At 44.3% G+C, this 21,688-nt stretch overlaps 1 protein-coding gene across 1 annotated transcript; it reads left to right on the top strand.

Annotated features, from left to right (window-relative positions):
- The first annotated feature begins 2,509 nt into the window (after nucleotides 1–2,509).
- Nucleotides 2,510–21,186, top strand: SFTPB (surfactant protein B). The gene is made up of 11 exons (XM_060250702.1): nucleotides 2,510–2,600; nucleotides 7,747–7,880; nucleotides 9,400–9,468; nucleotides 11,474–11,599; nucleotides 11,966–12,115; nucleotides 12,549–12,638; nucleotides 13,893–14,076; nucleotides 17,986–18,134; nucleotides 18,902–18,982; nucleotides 20,002–20,109; nucleotides 20,998–21,186. The coding sequence occupies exons 1-11, from the start codon at nucleotides 2,558–2,560 to the stop codon at nucleotides 21,031–21,033; spliced, it is 1,170 nt and encodes a 389-aa protein (XP_060106685.1). The 5' UTR covers nucleotides 2,510–2,557; the 3' UTR covers nucleotides 21,034–21,186.
- Nucleotides 21,187–21,688: the final 502 nt, after the last annotated feature.

Raw genomic sequence — 21,688 nt, forward strand, 5'->3', positions numbered from 1 at the left:
GCCCCAGGATGTAAGAACAAACCCACACTTCAAAGGGCAGGGAAACTATTAGAGTAGCCAAATGCACCTGGTAGATCTTTGGAGCCACCAGAAGAGATCTGCTGGCTTAGGGTAGGGAACGTTGGCTCTTCAGATTTTTTTTGCCTACAATTCCCATCAGCCCCAGCCCCAGGCTGATCTAGGTCAGCAAGCAGGTGGGGTTAAGGTGCATTTGAAAATACTCCACCCTTCTACTGAAGTCAGCTGACAAAAATTAAAATATCTAAACTATGGGTATTAGAATGTAAATTAAAATAATCACAACATCAACAGCAGTATTCTAAAACTCTGGCCCCATATAAAAGCACCAAAAATGGGGGGAGCACACCACCAATGAAAGCCAGTAAAATTTTAAAAATACAGCAGAGGGTTTTTTTTTTTGAAATTTAAAAAAAAAATCAGCACTCAGATAATCAGACTGAGTTTGAAGCAACTCCTGCACCAAAGATCTTCCTAAGAAGAATGGTCTTCACCAGTCGCTGGAATTATGAGGCTGAGCAGGCATCTTGTGACTGGGAAGTTCCAAAGTCTGGAAAGCATGGATCAAAAAAACGCCTCCTGAATTTTCTCCCAACCGTAACCCACTCAAGTTAATGTGTCTTAGACCAAGGACAGGTTTCAGGGGGCAGAACTGGGTAGTCAGTATAAGGACTAATAATAGGACGTGCATGAGAAATAGGGTAATTTTAGCAAATGTCTACCCTAGTGGAAGGTTTTGAATGTGAGGGCCCTGGAATACATTAACTAAAAAAGTATAGAGCATCAACAAGCATTTGGTATGTTGCTACTAAGTCATTGGCTGGAGAACTGTGAGAGGTTGTACCCCCTTCCCTCTCTGCAAAAATGCCCCAGAAGGGAAGATCAGCCAGAACCAGCCATTGGTGAGAGGACTAACAAATGCAGAGAGTGTGCCTTTCCTTTCTAGAAAAAATGTGTTTTCATGCCTGCTAAAACTTACCTCTTTTTGATAAATATAGAGGCCCCCTGTCGAATCTCCTTATGTATAGATTTGTGAGCATAGTCTGTGTCCGGAAGAAAGATAATTCTACATGTATGCCTTGCACATGTATGCATCATTTGAGCTTCAGAGCCATTCTGGGGCACAGAGAGAGAAGAGATGTTTCCTCTTCTGACAACAGTACTAGAACATTCATCAAGGATGGCCTCTTCATGCACTCGAAAGAAATGAATGGCTCCATTTAGGTGCTGTTTACTCAGTTATGCAAGCCCACTTCAAGAGTACCACTCAGCTACATGAGAGGGAAGCCATGTGCGTAAATGTATACTCCTGAAGGAAAGAAACAACACACCTAGTCACCCTCTGTCCAGTCTCCTTGTCACGTGACTCTGTCTTTGCTGCCAAGGCTTTGGCACTGTTTGGATAAACGAGTCAAGCATTAACCCAGTTCATGTAACAAGTCCTCTGGCAGCTTGAAGACTAGTTATAATTGTTCCACATATCCTTAAATTTGCTCCCTCATCTAGCATAAAGAATAAATGAAAGAGGAACCAGGTATGGTTTGGTAAAGCCACCTAGGATTGGTCAGTGCCTGAACAGGAGAACACTGGGAAGCCCATCCCCAAAAGAAAGCCAAATTTAAGAACCAGTAGTTGAAATCTTTAAGTGAATTTCAGCCTTAATCTTCCATCTAAAGTACGGGGATTATTTTCCTGATTTGACAGGGATGCTAAAGTCTATTGAGATTACGTATTTAAACATTTAGGAAATGCCTTATAAATGCATATTATTTATTAACAATAGATGTTCCTTGAGATGGAAAAGCTCAAAGCTACTATCCCAGAAGGCAAAAGGAATTCACAGGATTGTGAAAGGAGGAAGACAGCGGGAGGATCAGAACACGTAAGAGAGTTTGGATAGCACTTAAAGGTGTATACACACTGCAGAAAGAGGGAGACCCCTGAGGTGGGAAAGTGGTGCACCCTGCTTCCCAAAAGAATCAAGTGGGAAAAATTACTTTGTAGAGACTTTTCTAATTAAAAAAACAGGTGGGTAAAGCTGTTGTGAGAAGGATGGAGAGAGAGGGGAACTTTCAACTGGGTGAATTCCCCAGGACTGGAATGGTTGCAAGGGTAAGCTGTGATCTGCAGCTGAGGAGCTGTCACCACTGAGGAGCTCACCAGCACAGTCGCCACTGTGTTTAATTATAGTCCAGACCCCAGGTTTACACTTGCTGTAGCACAGTTATGTAGTCATTTTAAAACATAAAAAAGATCAGGTCTCTCTTCCCTGCATCTTAGAAACTGGTGGTAGTTCCCCAGTCCCAAGATTGGAGGGGGGGTAGGGAGTGGCCATGTTCCCAAGTGGAAAACAACCTCAAAGACTGGTGTGACTGAAGACTCCAAGAACATGAGATCTCTCACGCAGATGATTTCCATGGGCCCTCCTTATTGGTTCAGCTCACTAGCTCTGCTCTTCCCAAGCAAGCCCCTCCTAGCCATAAGTATTATAAAAAGGAACACCTTATGGAGCACTTGGGTATGAAAGTACACCACAGCTATGTTGCAACTGCTTCTTCTCACCTTTCTCTTTGGGGGCTCAGGTAAGCTTGATGGACTGGGGACATGGGGAGGAATTTCCTGATCAGAGTGAATTCAGATGATCAGTTTCTAGATGACAGCATACTATGAGGAGCATGTGATCGCTTAGCAACTCTATACTAGGGGTGCCAGGTCTGTGTTGGAAAGTACCTGGAGACTTTGGGGGTGGATCTGAGAGCAGGGTTTGGGATAGGGAGGGGCCTCAGCATGGTACAATGCCATAGAGTCCACCCTTCAAAGCAGCCATGTTCTCCAGGGGAGCTGAACCTTGCCAGCTGGAGATCAGTTGTAAAAGCAGATCTCCAGGCCCCACCTGGAGGCTGGCAACCCTAAAACTGTATCATGTTGCTTTGGGTCATACGTTACCCCAGTGAGAAATCTGGAGGGGAAAGGGATAATCGTAATAACATTCCACTCACCGCTTGGCAGAAGAGTCTTTATTTAGCTTTCTTAATTAGGCTGCATTTGACTAGTTTAGTTTTCATTTATTGGCGATCCTAATTGTGATTTTAAATTTATATGTATGTATGTGTATAGATAGATAGACACACACACATTGTAAGCCACCATGAATTCTGCAATGTAGAAAGGTGGTTAATAACTGTTTGAAATAAACAAAATTGCTGGGCCTCATAAAGGAGACACCTTTTCCAGTCATTGTTATTATCTTAGTAATTCTTATTACAGACCCACTAGTATATCAAGAACAACAAACCCACAAGGGGAGGTTATCTCAGGAACCTGGCAGCCTAAATGTCAAGATTGCAGGGAAGGAGGAAAGAGGGTAGGCCAGGTCAAAATAGATGAATGGGAGCAACTATGTCCTTATATATTTGGTTTTGTTGGGCCGGGATAAAACCAGAGTCATGTCTGAACAGTCAGCCACCCCTGCTCTGTACACTTTATACAGAAGATGACATTTGTAAGCCTAGCAAAATGACAGTTGTATGCAGGTAGGGAAAAATGGAAAAAGACTAGTAGACTGCAGGGAATCCTCTCCCTGTTATGTGTTTGTGTCTACCTGCACAAAAAGGCCAGGCAATGGGCAGATTTTGCTTCTTCCCCTTCAGGGTCCCTAAGTTCAACATTTGAATTTTTTTCTCCACTGAAGTGAATGGCAACCATGAGAAATTGGGATGAGATGGGGAATCAGAGGTACTACTGGCATGGGGACAAAACTTGCCCCTGGCAATGCCCAATAAAACCAGCTATTGAGATTCAAGCCCATCTGCATTGCCTTATCTTCTGCTTGTGGAGAGTGGGTCAGAATGCTGGATACTGGTTTAGATTGATAGATTTGTCAACAGGTTCTTAAACACTGCTGTCTTAGCTAACAACAGTAGGGACTCCAACTGGATAGGATAGAATTTTCTCAAGGTAACCATAAATTCCAGGTGACTTGTAATATGCAAGATAGTAATAGTTCATTAGCCCTGTAAAGGGAAAAAAATCAGGTTCAACACAAACATTTTATAATATCTAGAAAGTGCTTGACTGCTTATCACATCTCCTGTGATAAGGGTTGCCAACCTCCAGGTGGTGGCTGGAGGTCTCCTGGGATTATAAGGGCAACAGAGATCCATCTAGAGAAAATGGCCAGTTTGGAAGGTAGACTGTATGGCATTCTATTCTACTAAAGCTTGTCCCCTCTTCAAGCCACCTTGAGTCTTTGTAGAATGGGTGGGATATAAATCTAATGTAATAAATAAACCCCTCCATCCTCAGACTCCACCCCCAAAATCTCCAGGTCGTTCCTAACCCAAAGCTGGCAACCATACCTGTGACACAGTGTGAACTCTTGAAGCAGAAAAATGTCTTGGCCTGGTGTTTTGTGGTTCTGTATAGAAAAAACAGAAACCTGCTGCCTTCCAAAGCAGGCCATCCTCTCTTGTTCACACCAAATGCCAAGCCTAGCTGAGCAAACAGCATAAGTGGGAACACTGAAAATCATGTCCACATACCACATGCCTACATCATCAGGAGAGAGTCAAGGGGGCCTGGAAAACCTCTGAAGTGGGTCACTTCCTTGTCCTAGAATAAGACTTTTTGCCTCTTGAAGTGTTGCAAGGGATATGAAGCAAACAGAGTTGGGAGGAGGGGTTCAAAGGCTCACATGCACAGGAATTGATTAGCGCTGTTATTCTTGTGACACTTTCCAAAGTACACATATCCTTGCACTTTTGGGTCAGTTACTCTCTCTCAGCTTAACCTGCTTCTCAGGATTGTTGTGAGGATAAAATGGAAGAGGGAAGAATGGCTTTGCAAACTGCTTTGGATCCTTAGTGGAGACAAAAGCAGGGTATAAATATCTATTTTTTTTTAAATCCTGTGTAGGTAAGAGAGACTGACTGGTCTGTGACCAACCAGAGTTTCATGCCTGAGAGGCTGCTGAGTTTTATGTCCAAACCCAACACTGTGTCTACAGCTTGGCTAGTATCACAGAATCATTGAGTTGGAAGGGATCCCCAGGGTCATCTAGTCCATCCCCCAAACTGACCAAACATCACCTTCCACTTCCTCCTCTGGTATTATGTCACAGGCTGACTCTGTCTGTTCTCTTTCCTAGTAGTCATTTTCTTCTGGGTCACTTCTGGTGACTTGTTTTGAGCCCCACTTTGTGATCAGCTAACAATTAATTTTTATTTTTCTTCAGCATTTTATTTGGTTTGTTTTTATTCTGCCCTTCTTCCAAGAAACTCAGGATGATGTAGATCATCCTCCATGTGATTGTTACCTCAGCTGCCCTGTGTGGAAAGTCAGGCTGAGAGAGACTGACTGTTCCAATATGATCCCCAGCAAGTTTCATGGCACAGGAGAGATTTGAACCTAAGTCTCCCAGATGCTAATACCCTAACCACTGCATCAGGTTGTCTTGTATTTAAAATACTTGTATCCCATAGGGTTACCAACCTCCAGGTGGGGGCTGGAGATCTGCCCCTTTTACAACTGATACCCTGGAGAAAATAACTGCCGAGGCCCTCCCCCTCCCCATGGCATTGTACTATGCTGAGTCTCCTCCCTTCCTCAAACCCCACTCTCTCCTGGATCCACCTCCAAAGTCTCCATGTATTTTTCAACACAGACCTGGCAAACCTAGTATCCTACCTTTCAATAAAATGAAGTCCAATTCAAGAACTTTGGTTTTCCATAGAAAAGAGCCTTCTGGGTAATTTCTTGGTGGTCAGCAGCAAAGAAAGGCATTAGAGGATGTGATTAAAGCTTTTTCCCAACTCATTGCTGTCCCTGCTGATGTTGGTGCTGCTATCCCTATGGGGTCCATATTGAGCTCAGATGAAACACCTGTCTAAGAAGTAGGCTACCAGGCACTGCCAGTTGTAATTTTAGTACAGCAATCAAGTAGGTCTTCTGAATAAGCCCCATGAGGTGGTGTTGCGAAAGCATGCAGCTGTGCTTATGCACATCCTCAAGAACTTCCTGGTTTACTATTCCCATTGTATGTCCAAACCCAGAGAATGAAGAGCTCTCTAAAGATGCTGTTTGCTTTAGGTGAACTGATCTGTATAGTCTGAAGACAGACTTGCCAATTCCAGGTTGAGAAATTTCTAGAGATTTGTGGTTAAGCCTGTGACGGTCAGAGTTTTGGGAGTGGAGGAAGCTTAACAGGGATATGATGACAGAGTCCATCCTCTATAATCTGGAGAACAGTTTGGTGCAGTGGTTAAGTGCGCGGACTCTTATCTGGGAGAACCGGATTTGATTTGCCACTCTATTTGCAGCTGCTGGAATGGCCTTGGTTCAACCATAGCTCTTGCCTGAGTTGTCCTTGGAAGGGGAGCTTCTGGGAGAGCTCTCTCAGCCCCACCCACCTCACAGGGTGTCTGTTGTGGGGGAGGAAGATAAAGGAGATTGTGACCTGCTGAGACTCAGAGTGGAGGGCGGGTTATAAATCCAATATCTGCTTCATCATCTTCATCATCTTGAACTCCAGGCCACACCTTGAAGATGGTAACCTTAAATGTGGTCAGTACTCCAACAACATCCATCTCCTCCATCTGACACAAAATCTGCAATTTCAGTCTTCATTTAGTGCCTTGGAGTAGTGTTGAGCCAAAGAAGGGTGGGAAAAATTCAGATTTAATCCAGAAAAGATGGAGATTTGGGTGGGTTTCCAGGAACAGGTTGTCCAGTTCTAGATGAGGTTGCACTTCCTCTAAAGGACTTTGTCCTCAGCTTGGGCCAGAATATGGTTTCTGGATGCTCAGAAGGCAGCCATGGTCAAAAGCTCTTTTTCATCAGTTTAGGTTGATGTCCCATCTTAATTTGGAAATTATCATGTTCATGCTGCTGATCATGCCTTAGTAACCTCCAGATCACAATAATGTTGCACTCGTGACGTAGGATTCTCTTTGAACACTGCTCAGAATCTGACAGCCAGATCTAGCTCCCATTTAGTTCTAGGCACAATACCAAGTGCTGGATTTGACTCATAAAGGCCTAAATAGTTTGGGGATCAAGGACCTGAGAGTTCACCTGCTCCTGTCTGGACTTGCTTGAATACTTGAGTCTTCATCTGAGGCCCTGATTTGTGTTCCACCATGACTGGAGGTTAGAGCAGCAAACACCAAAAGAACACCTATTTCACTCATCCCCTTCCCCATACCCTCCTCTTTTTCAAGGGAGAGTAATCTCCTTTCACAGACTGAATTTGCTGGTTTCTGATAGCCTGGAAGACGTGATGTGATGTGTGAGTAAGCTAGCTCTGCTTTTTCTTTTACATAATTTTTACATGTCACTGGTTTCACTGGTTGTCTGGTTTTATTAGGCTTTGAGGTCAAAGTGGAATACTTTAAGATTCCAATAAAGAACCAAAGGAAAATTTTGCTTTGCCACAAATTTACAAGGGGCCTTAGGATAGCATTATTCTTTCATCCTCAGCTTCAGTCACCTTGCTTTGCATTATGGGGTTCACAACAGCAACCTACATGTAAGGATTAATCATGCAACAAAAGCAAGGAGATAAAATATATTTCTTTGGACACCAAAGCTAAAGGTTATTATTGCCATTATTTATGCTGCCTATTGATCCTTTGGCCAGTGGCTGAAGCACTTGACCATAAATCCTTCTTCAAGTACACACATTTCTGTCCACAGCCCACTGTTAGTTATACAAGCCTTTTATTCTTCCAGCCCTGGCCAACAAGATCTCCATTCATCATCAATGTGCCAAAGGTCCTACATACTCGTGCAAGAACCTAATGACAGCTATCCAGTGTGGCACCTTGCAGCACTGCATACTGGCAGGTTGGAACCCGACCATCAATGTAAGTATCTGCAGGTCTCTTTCCCCACAAGTTCCTTCTCTCTTTCCATGGTTCAGCAGTTATAGAACAGTGTGAGAAAGGAGAGATCCTTGGAAAATCTGCCCTTGTGCTTAGTCACCAGGCAAGGGGCAAAAACAAAGGACTGCTGCTGGGAGGTACAATGGGTGCTTACTATTCAGATAGCTTTTCTGAGGGCCTAATTCCATGAGAAGAGCCCTGTGGTGCAGAGTGGTAAAGCTGCAGTACTGCAATCCTAAACTCTGCTCACAACCTGAGTTTGATTCCAGCGGAAGCTGGGTTCAGGTAGCCAGCTTGAGGTTGACTCAGCCTTCCATCCTTCTGAGGTCAGTAAAATGAGTACCCAGCTTGCTGGGGGGAAAGTGTAGATGATTAGAGAAGGCAATGGCAAACCACCCCATAAAAAAGTCTGCCGTGAAAACGTTGTGAAAGCAGCTTCACCCCAGAGTCGGAAACGACTGGTGCTTGCACAGGGGACTACCTTTACCTTTATTTTAATTCCATTAGATGCTTTCCTGAAGTCTTAATTTACCATATTTATAGTCTACCTTTCTTGCTAATACTCAAGACAGATTACACCAATGAAATCAGTAGACATCTAATAAGCAGTGTAATAGAGCCAGGACTGCAGAAATCTGAAACAAAGCATAGAGTATTTGACAAGATGTGTTAAACAATGGCAGCAAACGTAGAAGACAATGCAGTGAGAGTGGGATAATGCATACCGCAAGCACATTTGTAAGTGTTCAGCAGTCTTCTGCATGAGAAAGGATGTATTCTGTACATAGTGCTACAGTTCACAGTCCCATTCCCAGTATAAAATACCTTCCAGAACCACTCTGTTATAATATAGTTGTATTACCTTGATAAAAATGCCATCCTGTGCAATTCTGTTTTACATAAATTGCAGAACAACAAAAGCCCAGGAGCCTTCCTAATCTACTCAGTCAGGGCATTCCAAAGGGGGGGGGGGGGCACAATGCAGAATGTATAGGTATTAGCTGATCTTATTCACTTGCAAAATGGTACCCTCAGGAGGCCATGCTCATATGAGTGAAGCTGTCATGGCGCCACATAGAAGAGATGGTCCTGCAGACTTGAGGGCCCAGAGCCATGACGGGGCTTGTATATACCAATCTTTTTGCGTTGGGATTATGGTACAAAGGGAGAGTACGTTTAAGCATCTCCCCAACATTCTTTTCCTGACTTGAAGCATCCCCAGGAGCTGCTGTTTGCTCCACTGGAGAAAATTAATTCATACCTCATCAATATGTATTCAATTTCCCCAATAGGGCAAATAGTGGCTCACAGGGCTGTTTCTCATCTGGAAAACTGCCCAAAGGGGTATGCTTAGGCCACCTCTACCTATGTGCCAAAGTCCCAATCCAAATTGTGCCCAGGTGACCTTGGATGCACAGAGTATGTCTGTTGACCCCATCCATCAAGGGAAAGTGTATTGCATACTCCAGTTTGTGATGCCCCACTTGCTCTTGCCTCCTAGGATTCATGCACAGACTGTGAACAGATTGTCAACATCCTCATCCGCATGGCCAAGGAGTCATCTTTTAAGGTAATGAAGACAACTAGGTAGTCCATGATCAATTTACTATAGATAACCCCTCTTGTCTGCTTTTTGTCCCTGGCAAATCATTACTCCTGTTCTTGCCTTGGGGGTGGAGACATCTCCTTGAAATATTATTACTGAGGGCTGTTAGCATATTCTTTAACGAGCATTCAGCTCTCTTCTCCATGGGAAAGGATGCATCTGCCCCAGAACACATCCATGTGAATGCCTGCACCTGAATACTAAGGCTCCATGCTCATTATAAAGCCAGGCCACTTCTCACAGTGCAAGTATTTATATGTATTGTACAGCAATTATGGTTTTTTTTTCTAGTTCAGCTTTCAATAAAGGACCCTCCCTTCTTGGTTAATTCCACTCCCCCCCATTTTTTGGGGGGGTGTGCCTGTGCCTAGAAGTCATGATGACCTTTGGTGACTCTTCCTGGGGGCATGGAGGATGGTCAGATAAGTGGCTTCATAACCTGCCTCTGTCGCCCACTCCTGGTATTCTCTGGAGGTCTCCCATCCAAATACTTGCCAGATTCAGCCCTGCCTAGCTTCCAAAATCTGACAAGATCAGGTTTATCTGGGCTGTCCAGGCTACCTTCTTGGCTTTTGATTCAATGGAAGGCAGGGCATTGCAAAGTAAGATGAATACAGCAGGTAACAAAATGTCTCCAGCAATGGTTAAGCAGGGCTCATTAAGCGATCCCTGAATGAGAGCTAGTTACATGCACAGCTTTATTTTCATTTGTGAAATATTGGACAGAAAAACTGTAAAGAGCTCTTGAAAGTCTTGATTTAAAATTCACAAAGTTTGGCCTATCAACAAACTGTAGGGAGAAGGCATTTCACAGACGAGATACCACAATCTTGAAGGCCCTGTCTTTTGCAGCCACCCACTGAGAATAAAAAAACTAGATCTCAGAGCTCAAGCAGTCTCATATGGGAACAGGAGACCTTTGAGGTGCTTGATTCTAAACTGTTCAAGGCTTCAAAGGCAATGATAGGAACTTTGAATTGAGCTTGAAAAACACAACAGGCAACCAGTAAAGTTTTGTAAATACCAATCTAATGTGTTGCCCATAATCATCAGTGGCCAACAGTTTTGTTGCTGCATTTGGAACCAGTTTAAGTTTCCAAACCATTTTTAGTTTCATCCCAATGTGCAGTTTTTCTAAATGGTTACAGATCAGTGAAGGTACCTAAGATGGAGAATCCAGCGGAAAAACTGTCTCTGCAGAGTTCCCTCCCAGTCTCATTCCCTCTGCATCAATACTTCAGCTGTAATATACATCACCTGCTCTCTGAAGCGTCCAAGAGCCCCACCCTTTGTTTTTCTGCATGATACTTTGTTAAATCTAGGCAAGCCTGAGTCTAGTCAGTGCCTGGATGGGAGACTTCCTGGGAAACCCCCTCCTCCTACCCCATATACACATGTCACCTCAGCATATGAGTGGAAGGTGGAATTAAACCAATTATAAATGGCCTCTCCCTTAAAAGCGGAAGTCAGGAAAGTTCACAACTTACCTTTTTGCATAATTATCCTAATGCCAAAATATGGGGTTTTCCAGTTCTTGACTGCCTTTTTGCTTGATGATTGCATGATGTTTAATCAATTAAACTGGCATATATCTTTATATACCTGGCCTTTAGCCGTGGGAGAAAGACAGGTATATATTTTTAAATAAATACATTTTAATTATGAACAGAATTATATTATTATTATTATTAAGGAAGAGGCATTCCTCGGTGGTTGTGGGAGGAATGCAACCCCAGTTTTTACAAATGCAGGAAACCATAGTAATCCAGCCAGTGTCGCACATCAGTGTACCCTCCAAACACCCTGTGAGTTGGAATGAGTGGTAGTAAAACAGATATCCCATAAGAGACAGTTCTCCCTCACCCTAAACTGACTCTCCTCAGGCATAAGAAGAGAGAAGTGGACAGACATCCCACGCCTTCTCATAATGCCTCCCTCCCTGCTAATTCCCACTGTTGTCCTCACAAAGGAGATCATCCGGAAGTACCTGGATCGTGAATGTACCACTTTGCCACTGCAGACGCTAGTCCCACGTTGCCAGACACTGGTGGATACATACTTAGACCTCTTCATCTCCAGCCTGGAAGGGCAGATTGTAAGTAGCCCCAGTTGGATCAGCTCTGCCACTAATCCTTCCTAGTGGTTTAGTAAGCAAGAAGCTGAGTCATAGTGGGGATGGCAGGGAAGGGGGAGAAAGGACAAGGTAGAAGTTGCTCTAGCATGAGAAAAAGTATGGAGGTGGAACAAGAGACAGACGTATCTGGACTGATCCGCTGTGAAGATCTCCTGTCCAAGGCTCATGGAAATGAACTATTTGCTAGTGGTGCATGCAAGAGAACTTCCCTGAACAGTGTTGCCTCAAGGTCCAGCTTTGCAGCTGCTTCACTTACTTCTGGGTATGGCTGCCTGTGAAACAGGAATGGGTTATTCATTTGCTATCCTGGATTCTTGTGCCCTTCAGAAGCCCCTTTCTGTCTGCACAAAGTTGGGCCTCTGCCATTCCGAGCCACTGGAGAGCAAGAACACCTTTGACATGCTGGTTCCAGTGGTGGAGCAGTTCTTTCAGCTACTACAAGGCAAAGCTCTCATCACACCCAACAGCCAGACCGAGGTAAGGACAGCTTCACTGTGCCAGATCTACATGGAGAACACATTTCTTCCCCTAAAGCTAATCTTAATCCTAAGAGGTGTGATATGGCCCCTTGGTCAGCGCTTTTGCTGCAGAAGTGTATTCCAAGGACTTTACCTGCCTGGAATTATCCACTGCACAAGAAATGCAATGGAGAAACAAGATGATGGATATCCTTTTGCCTACAACACAGGCAACAATTCCATTGGAGAGAAGGAGTCCAGTGGGCTCAGCAACAAAAAGTTAAGAGGGTGGGGAATGATACCCATCTGTGAGCCTGGCCTGAATGGAGCAAAACCCTCAGCCCAGATGGGATCAACAGGTCCAAAACCTTTCTGCTGCACAGTGAGCAATGCACTAAACATAGAGCTGCTTCAATTTGTCTCTTATTGCTTACACTTATTCCTTTTCCTAGGAAAATCCAGAGGAGGAGCTGCCCATCCCCCTGCCTCTTTGTTGGTTGTGCCGATCTTTTGTAGGCAGGGTTGAATCCTTGATCCCAAAGGTAAGAGAGCCATTTTCCTTCTTACAAAACAGGCACAAGCTGATGCAGAAGTGAGCAGCTGGAGCATCTAAGTTTTCTATTTTAAAACAACAACAAAGAAATTCTAACTTGACAGAGTGAATCTTGTGAATGTCTGTGGCACCTAGTAAAACCTTTCAGGGACCAAGGTGCCTGGACTCCTTGTCTGTGGAAGAGGCAGGTGGCATCCTCCATCTCTTAGAGCAGAGATGAGGTTTCAGGACTCTGGCTAGTTCTCTGTGCATCATCCCCCTACAAATGCACACACACACACACACAAGCAGAAGCAGCAGAACAAAGTTAGAGTCCAGCAGCACCTTTAAAACCAACAAAGTTTTATTCAAGGTATGAGCTTTCTTTCGTGTGCATACATGCTTCTTCAGATCTAAGCAGAAGCAGTGTAATTCAAGCTAATGAAAGAGAGGCACAGGGGTCTTATTTATTCTTCATGCAGCAATGAAATTGGTTCTAGCACACTGTCCCATCTGGTCAGGACACCCTGTGCTACGAAAGGAGGGTATGGTTAACTGTAGACCTCCCCATCATGCTGTCTAGAGATATCTGAAGTTGCATGGAATAAGTTGTATGAAGACTTATAAATGGGGAAGGGACGAGGGCTCAGTGGTAGAGCATCTGCTTGGTAAGCAGAAGGTCCCAGGTTCAATCCCCAGCATCTCCAATTAACAAGGGTCCAGGCAAATAAGTGTGAAAAACCTCAGCTTGAGACCTTGGAGAGCCACTGCCAGTCGGAGTAGACAATACTGACTTTGATGGACCGAGGGTCTGATTCAGTAGAAGGCAGCTTCATATGTTCATATTCAAGATGGGCCTCTGCCCACTGCTTGCAAAAGCATGAGGTTCTTTCTTTGCCTATGGCTACAACTGCAAAGTATAGGTTTCAGGCAACTTTGCAAGATCCAGTAGAGTTGCCAACTCCAGCTTGGCAAATTCCTGGAAATATAAGAACAGTGCCTAAGGAGGATGGCGTTTGGGGAGGGGAGGGAACTCAGTAGAGATGTAATTCCATGGAGTCCACATTCTGCAACTGCCATTTCCTCCAGAGGAACTGATCTTGGTAGAACTCTGAACTCCAGGCCCCACCTGGAGTCTGGCAACCCTAGGGTCCAGGCAAGATCTCTGGATTTAGACCAGCTGGCAGGCCATACCAGTTAAAATGTCAAGCTTAAGACAGTGGCCCTACCTGCTAACTTTCACTAATGCTTGCTTTTTCTTCAGGCAGCAATTGCCAAAGTCCTGTCACAACTCTGCCGGATTCTGCCATTAGCCGTTGCTGGAATGTGCGAGTGTTTGATGGAGAAATATACCATGATCATTGTTGATTTGATCCTGGGCAAGCTGGGGCCACGGCTGATCTGTGGGATGATGCTCATGTGTGCCACAGAGGAAAACTGTGGTCCAGGTACAAGGCTAGTCAAGATGACTGCTTTCTGCTCCTGAACAACTCATTAGATAGCGTCAAACAATAATGTTACTGTCAGATTTAGTAATGTTTAACTAAGTATTGATTGTTTTTAAAATGTTAATCTTAATGTTTTATTTATTGTATTGTTTATTTATGGATACTGTTAGCCGCCCTGAGCCTGCTTCGGCGGGGGAGGGCGGGATACAAATAAAATTTTACTTACTTAGGCATGCATACATGCATGTTTCTCACCAGGCTGCTTCAAGCTAAGCGGAGACTCTACAACCAGCTTTCTCATTGCCTGTTGCACTGGCAATGCTGCCTAGGTCAGTGGTGTAGATATGGCAACAGGCATGCTTTATGCCTGTCCTCATGTTCCACACTTGCATGGCCACCAGCTGAGTCCAAGGTAAGTCCATGAGAGGTTGCCAATGCTGCTAGGAATTGGCTTGCTCCAAGAATCTCTGGCCAAGCACAACCTGTCCCCTTCCCCACTTGATCTGCCCACACATCAAGATCTAAACAGGTTGATCTTGCATTTATTTTCAGCACCTGGGCCAAAGAAGGTTGCCTGTGCCTGGAATAAGGTGTAATGACCTCCAGAGTGGCAGATGCAGAGTGGGAGGGGCTGCTTTAAACTGGCAGTAAATGCAAACAGAGAGAGAGATGTCCCCTAAGCAGCACCCAAGATGCCAGAGCTTCCAGAGGGAAAATGCCAGTGCCCGATACTTGACTGCTCTGGCTGTAGGCCACATGGTTCTCTTCCTTCATCTCTCAAGCCCCACTACTGCCCTTCAGTTCTTGTGGACTGACTAGTTTTGAAAGAGAGGATAGTAAACATCTTGCCACTAGCCACAGGACATACTTTTTGCACTTTTCCTGCTTAGAGGTGTTTGCTAAGAAACCACCAAGTTCTTTAATCCTCCCCCCCCCCCCACCTCATGTCTATGAAATAGACAAAAATCATTGGCTGCAGCTGAACAGTAGGTAGTAACATGCCCTATGCAGCTAAGGACTTGGAAGAAATGCCCCATTCAGTATAATGAGCAAATCAGTTTTTCAGCACAGAATTTTTAAATGCAGAATGATGTCTTCAAAGTAGCTGAAACAGGTTAGCTGTCGATGCTGAAATGCAGGTTGAGAGAATAAACAGTTTTGCTTTGAGTGGGTAATGTTCCAGCTTCCCTGCAAGTTACTACACATTATAGCTTCCTCTCACCAGAACTGTGTGTTTTCATAGAATCATAGAGTTGGAAGGTACCTCCAGGGTCATCTAGTCCAACCCCCTGCACAATGCAGGAAACTCACAAACACCTCCCCCTAAATTCACAGGATCTTCATTGCTGTCAGATGGCCATCTAGCCTCTGTTTAAAAACCTCCAAGGAAGGAGAGCCCACCACCTCCCGAGAAAGCCTGTTCCACTGAGGAATCACTCTAACAGTCAGGAAGTTCTTCCTAATGTTGAGCCAGAAATTCTTTTGATTTAATTTCAACCCATTGGTTCTGGTTCTGGTCCTGCCTTTCAGGATCACAGAAAACAATTCCACACCATCCTCTATATGACAGCCCTTCAAGTACTTGAAGATGGTGATCATATCACCTCTCAGCCACCTCATCTCCAGGCTAAACATCCCCAGCTCCTTCAACCTTTCCTCATAGGACTCGGTCTCCAGACCCCTCACCATCTTCGTCGCCCTCCTCTGGACCCGTTCCAGCTTGTCTATATCCTTCTTAAAATGTGGTGCCCAAAACTGAACATAATACTCCAGATGAGGTCTTACCAGAGCAGAGTAAAGCGATACCATCACATCATGTGATCAGGACACTATACTTCTGTTGATACAGCCCCAAATTGCATTTGCCTTTTTAGCCACCGCATCATACTGTTGACTCATGTTCAGCGTATGATCCACTAAGACTCCTAGATCCTTTTCGCACATACTACTGCTAAGACAAGTCTCCCCCATTCTATAACCATGCATTGGATTTTTCCTACTTAAATGCAGAACTTTACATTTATCCCTGTTAAAATTCATTTTATTGGTTTTAGCCCAGTTTTTCAGCCTGTCAAGGTCATCCTGTATCCTATTTCTGTCTTCTGTGTTTGCAAGCCCTCCCAATTTAGTATCATCTGCAAATTTAATAAGCATTCCCTCTATTCCTTCATCCAGATCATTGATAAAGATGCTGAACAAAACAGGTCCCAGGACAGATCCCTGAAGCACTCTACTTGTCACTCCTCTCCAAGAGGATGAGGAACCATTCACAAGCACTCTTTGGGTGCGATCTGTCAACCAGTTACAGATCCACCTAACGGTAACAGAATCCAAACCACATTTTACCAACTTGTCAACAAGGATAGTATGGGGAACCTTATCAAAAGCCTTAATGAAATCAAGATAAACGATGTCTACAGCATTCCCCTGATCCAGCAAGGTAGTCACTTTCTCAAAAAGAGAGATCAGGTTAGTCTGACATGACTTGTTCTTGAGAAAACCATGCTGGCTCTTAGTAATCACATCCATTCTTTCTAAATGTTCCAGGATCAACTGTTTGATGATTTGTTCTAAAACTTTTCCAGGTATAGACATCAAGCTGACAAGTCGGTAGTTACCCGGATCCTTTTTTCCCCTTCTTGAAGATGGGGACAACATTTGCCCGCCTCCAATCTTCCGGCACCTCTCCTGTTCTCCAAGAATTTTCAAAAACAATAGCCAGAGGCTCAAAAATTACATCTGCAAGCTCTTTTAGAACCCTTGGATGCAATTCATCTGGCCCCGAGGACTTAGTTTCATTTAAAGAAACTAGGTGTTTATGTACTACACCCCTATGCTGATCCTAGGTTGGAACGTCATACCCTCCTTATATGTTCTGTTTTTGCCATGTTGAGCACCGTTCCCCTCAGAAGAGAAGACTGAGGAAAAGTAGGAATTGAGCAGTTCCGCCCTCTTTTCATTACCTGTTACAATTTAACTTTCTTGCCCTCGCAATGGGCCCACCGTGTCCTTGCTCTTTTTCTTATTCTGAACATAAGAAAAGAACCCTTTTTTGTTGTTTTTAGCATCTTAGGCCAGCCTAAGCTCATAATGAGCTTTAGTTTTCCTAACTTTCTCTACAAGCACTGGTGATTTGTTTATATTCATCCTTGGTTATAAGGCCCTCCTTCCAATTCCTAAAGGAGTCTTTTTTATTCCTCAAGTCTTTAGAGAGCTGTTTATGGAGCCACTTCAGCTTCTTTAGGCTTTTTCCTTTTTTTGTTCTCATTGAAATCGTCTGTGATTTTGCTTTCAGTATTTCGCTTTTGAGAAACTCCCACCCCTCCTGAACCCCCTTCCTCCTAAGTATTTCTGACCATGGGATTTTACCCAGCATAGTTCTAAGTTTATCAAAGTTTGCATTTCTGAAATTCAACCTATAAGTCTGACTATGTATAGCTTTTTCCTTCCCCTAAGACTGTAAATTCCAAAATCACATGGTCTCTACCGCCCAGGGTGCCCACTATTTCCACTTCTTCAATCAATTCTTCCTTGTTGGTGAGAATCAAATCCAAGATAGCAGATCCCCTTGTTTCCTTCTTCACTTTCTAGAAAAGGAAGTTGTCAGCAAGACAAGTCAGGAATCTATTTGACTTTTCATTTTTAGCAGAGTTGGACTTCCAACAGATGTCTGGGTAATTGAAATCTCCCATGATCACTGTATCCCTTCTCTTGGAGAACTTTGCAATCTGCTGTAGAAGTATCTCATCCAAGTCCTCTGCCAGACTTGGTGATCTATAGCAGACCCCCACAATAATATCACTGTTGTTTCTAACTCCTTTTATTTTTACCCAGAGACTCTCAACTGAGCTGCCATGCTCTGATTCACATATTTCCTCACAAGTATATAACTCCTTCTTTCCACCGCAGAGATCAATACAGGGCCACTCCCTTGCCAAGCCTGCCTCACTGTCACCAGCCAGGTGAAGCTATCCATCAAGGCAAACAGTACCCAGATTGAAATAGAGGCAGCCTTCCTTAGCACATGCAGCAGCATCTATCCAGAATGGCAAGAAGAGGTAAGTGGCCAAAGAAGGGAGAGAGCAACCACTAGCCCAGGATCCTCTGCCCACCAAAGCCTGACAATTAACAGGAGATGAAGCTGTTTCTGCTCAAGCAGTGTTTGAATTCAGCATGGAGAGACATAGTGGAATTTTAAGTGGGACAAGAGAAACTCCAGACAATGGTATGGGGGGAGAACCACACAACTGCTTTCCATGTTTTCAAGGTATTGCCATGCTGTGAAGATGCTATTGCTCCTACTCACAGCTCTAGCTGGCAGGTGCTTATTCATGAGAAGGCCTTGGCCTCTAGGCTCCATTTGTTGGCTCTCAAGGGGAACAAGTTAGTCACAGTATGAGAAAAGATGTTGATAGTCTGACCCACCAAGGCTGTTGTTCCTAGATAAGGCACAGCGAGGAGAGGAGGATCAGGTAGTTCTTGCCCAGTCAAGTGCCAGAGAGATCAAATATAACGGCCCACAAGTTGCCTAAAATCAACATACAGACTGCTCAACATTACAAGATAATGTATTTTTCTTTTTAAGGGGAGCCAAGGTTCTGGGAAAAGAAATGGATATAGGGTTGGAGGCAGTCAGCTTTTCCTCTCAATTTCATCCAGTTCCTCTCCATACAACATACCCTCTCCCCCAAGGCTTTTGTACATGCAGTCCCATGATTCACAGTGTAGCATGGGTGGTCCAAGACCACTTCCTCCTGTTTTTGCTAGCAGAAAAGACTGTTGAATCCAACCTTTATACTAAAACCACTCCCTTACTCTTTTGCAGTGCAAAAGTTTTGTCCACCAGGACCAGTCGAAGTTGGCCATCCTGCTTGCAAAACCATGGAGCTCCAAGAGAACATGCCAGGTATGCTAGGCCTGTCCACAACAGATGACATCATTCCAGTGCCTCTGCTTAACTGTAAATTCAGCTCTGATACTAGTGAAGATCACAACACAGAGTCTGCAAAGCATCCATAGTTTTCTTAAGTGTATTTAAGTAGCAACAAGGAGTTCAGTGGGCAGGTGCAGGCACACAGTGTGAAATTTCTCTTAATAAAACCAGCTCTGTAGAGCTTGGCTGGTTCTGGTTTTGGTTCTGGTTCTGAGAACCGATCTGGTTCTCAGCAGCCTCTGTATTGTCAAACCACATTCAGTTCCACTCTCTGCTCAATTTGCGGCATTTTTTCACTGACTTTCTCTATTAAGTATCAAAGGAAATGGACAAGCCAAGTCAGGAAAAGGTCAGTTACAAAAGCCCCCAATTTGTGAAGCAATCCAGGAGAATAAGACTAAGCCAGGGGTGGCCAAACTGCGGCTTGGGAGCCACATGTGGCTCTTTCACATATATTGTGTGACTCTTGAAGCCCCAACCACCCTGTCAGTCAGCATGGAGAAGGCATTTCTCTCTTTAAATCACTGCTCCAAACCAAGCCAACTGACGACGTGGAGAGTGCATTTAAAGTTGCTTTCTCCATCCCCATCTAGTTGCCTTCCTGTCTTCCAGCTCTTAAACATCTGGCATTCATGTCGTGTGGCTCTCGAACATCTGACATTTATTCTATGTGGCTCTTACATTAAACAAGTTTGGCCACTCCTGGACTAAGCAATGCAAAAGAGTAAAGCTCTGAATAAATGCTACTAGAACTCCTGCATTATGATCATGTAGATCTCAGCCCCTGGGGATCATCAGCAACCAGCAGAAAGGAGAAACATTTCACGCTATTAACCACAAAAGTCACCTCATAGGGCATGGATACCCCAGAGTGGCATGATTTGGCTTAGGAAGGCAGTTCCAGTGTACAAGGCAAAAGGACTATTATTTCCACAAAGGCATAGGATCCCACTGACTTCTCTTCCTCCTCTTCGTTCTTTCTTTGCTAACAGGAACTGGGTGCCTGTGTGGCTGAGGAGGGAGAGTTTCCAGGAGACAAAGCATGTGCCCAGGGTCCTACTTACTGGTGCTCCAACTTGAGTGCTGCTGAGGAATGTAAGGTAAGAACTGCATCTGTTTTGTGGGCAAGCAATGTCTTAAGACAGCTGTGGCAAAGGCAAAACCACCACTGGCTGCCAAGATCATGAGGCACATGGCAGTTAAACTCATAACCTGATCCTAGAAGGGCAGGTCCAGCTCAGGTTCTGTGGACACCATGCCTCTCACCTCTCTTCCTCCTAAGGCAGGGGTGGCCAAACTACAGCTTGGAAGCCACATGTGGCTCTTTCACACATATTGTGTGGCTCTTGACACCCCCACCACTCTGTCGGCTAGCTGGGAGAAGGCATTTCTCTCCAAGCCAAGCCAGCTGGTGACTTGGAAAATGCATTTAAAGTTGCTTTCTTTCTACCTCTACTTCTCCTATCTGTCTGCCTGCTTGCCTTCCTTCCAGCTCTCAAACATCTGATTACAATAAAATATTCTCAGTCTAGAAGTGCTACTAAAGAGACTGGGAAGACTAGAGCTGGCATGCCATCCCAGTTAAAATTGTCAGGCTACTCTGAGACAAATGGGTTTGAATCTCTGCTATACTGTGGAAACTCACTGCGTGACCCTGGGTCCATTGCAATCTTTCAGCATAGCCTACCTTACAAAGTGTTGTTGTGAGAATAAAGAAGAGGAGAGAGAATGATGCAGTAAACCACCTTTGGTCTCAATCAGGTAGCAAAGTGAAATTTAAAAACAGAGCTGGGCCTCTAGGCTAGGGCACATGGAGCCAAATGAGTGAATTTCAGCAGGCTTTACTACTGACCTACACCTTTGAATGGCCACATTGCAAAAATCAAGCTAGAAGTGGACAAGTATTAGAAGTACCTCCACAGATTGTAGCCCCCATCACCCTTTGAGCTGGATGCAATTTCTCCCGCTTTCTCATTATTCTCTCCTAGGCTGTGCAACACTGCCAGGCTCACGTATGGCTGTAGCCAGATAAGAAACCAGACATCATCGGGTGCTGTGACAAGTTCCTGCCATCTGACCTAGTCATTTGGATTCTTCCTGCTTATTGATCACTGATGGGAGGCAGGATGTAAGAGGACTGTATACTCTTGAATATTAAAACTCATTTCAACACAGTACTGCACTGACTTTCATCCTTGAACTATAAATGAGAACTGCATACTATGAAGTAACTCCTTCTTTCTTCATGCTCACAGATTATGGCATGAGGGATATTGAGCAGGCTGGATTATTAGACTGCTCACAATGGAAGGAAAGGAATGGCAGAAAGTTCTAGGGAAGATGTAGGGAAAAAGCAAGGGCTATACGATGGAGCTGGATCCCATTTAAATTCCCTGCATGCAAGTGTAACTTCCCCATGTGTCCCCCCTTTTACTGTTGCATGAAATATCCCTGAAGTGCAAAGAATCCCACCCCCCAGAAGCAGCATAAAGAGGGAGGATGTCACAGCAGTGAGACCAGCAGCAAAAATCACCTCTCTCCTTACACATGAGGACACTTTCCATGAGACTGAACCCAATATCATCCTGCATCTGAACATGGTAAAGCTTCTTTTTTAAGGTAACTCCTTGCCTGAAAAGGTTTGGACAGCTGCCCTCTCAATATTGGCATAACTTCAAA

The sequence above is a fragment of the Heteronotia binoei genome, chromosome 12 (assembly GCF_032191835.1).
Source record: "Heteronotia binoei isolate CCM8104 ecotype False Entrance Well chromosome 12, APGP_CSIRO_Hbin_v1, whole genome shotgun sequence".
NCBI classification, from domain to species: Eukaryota; Metazoa; Chordata; class Lepidosauria; order Squamata; family Gekkonidae; genus Heteronotia; species Heteronotia binoei.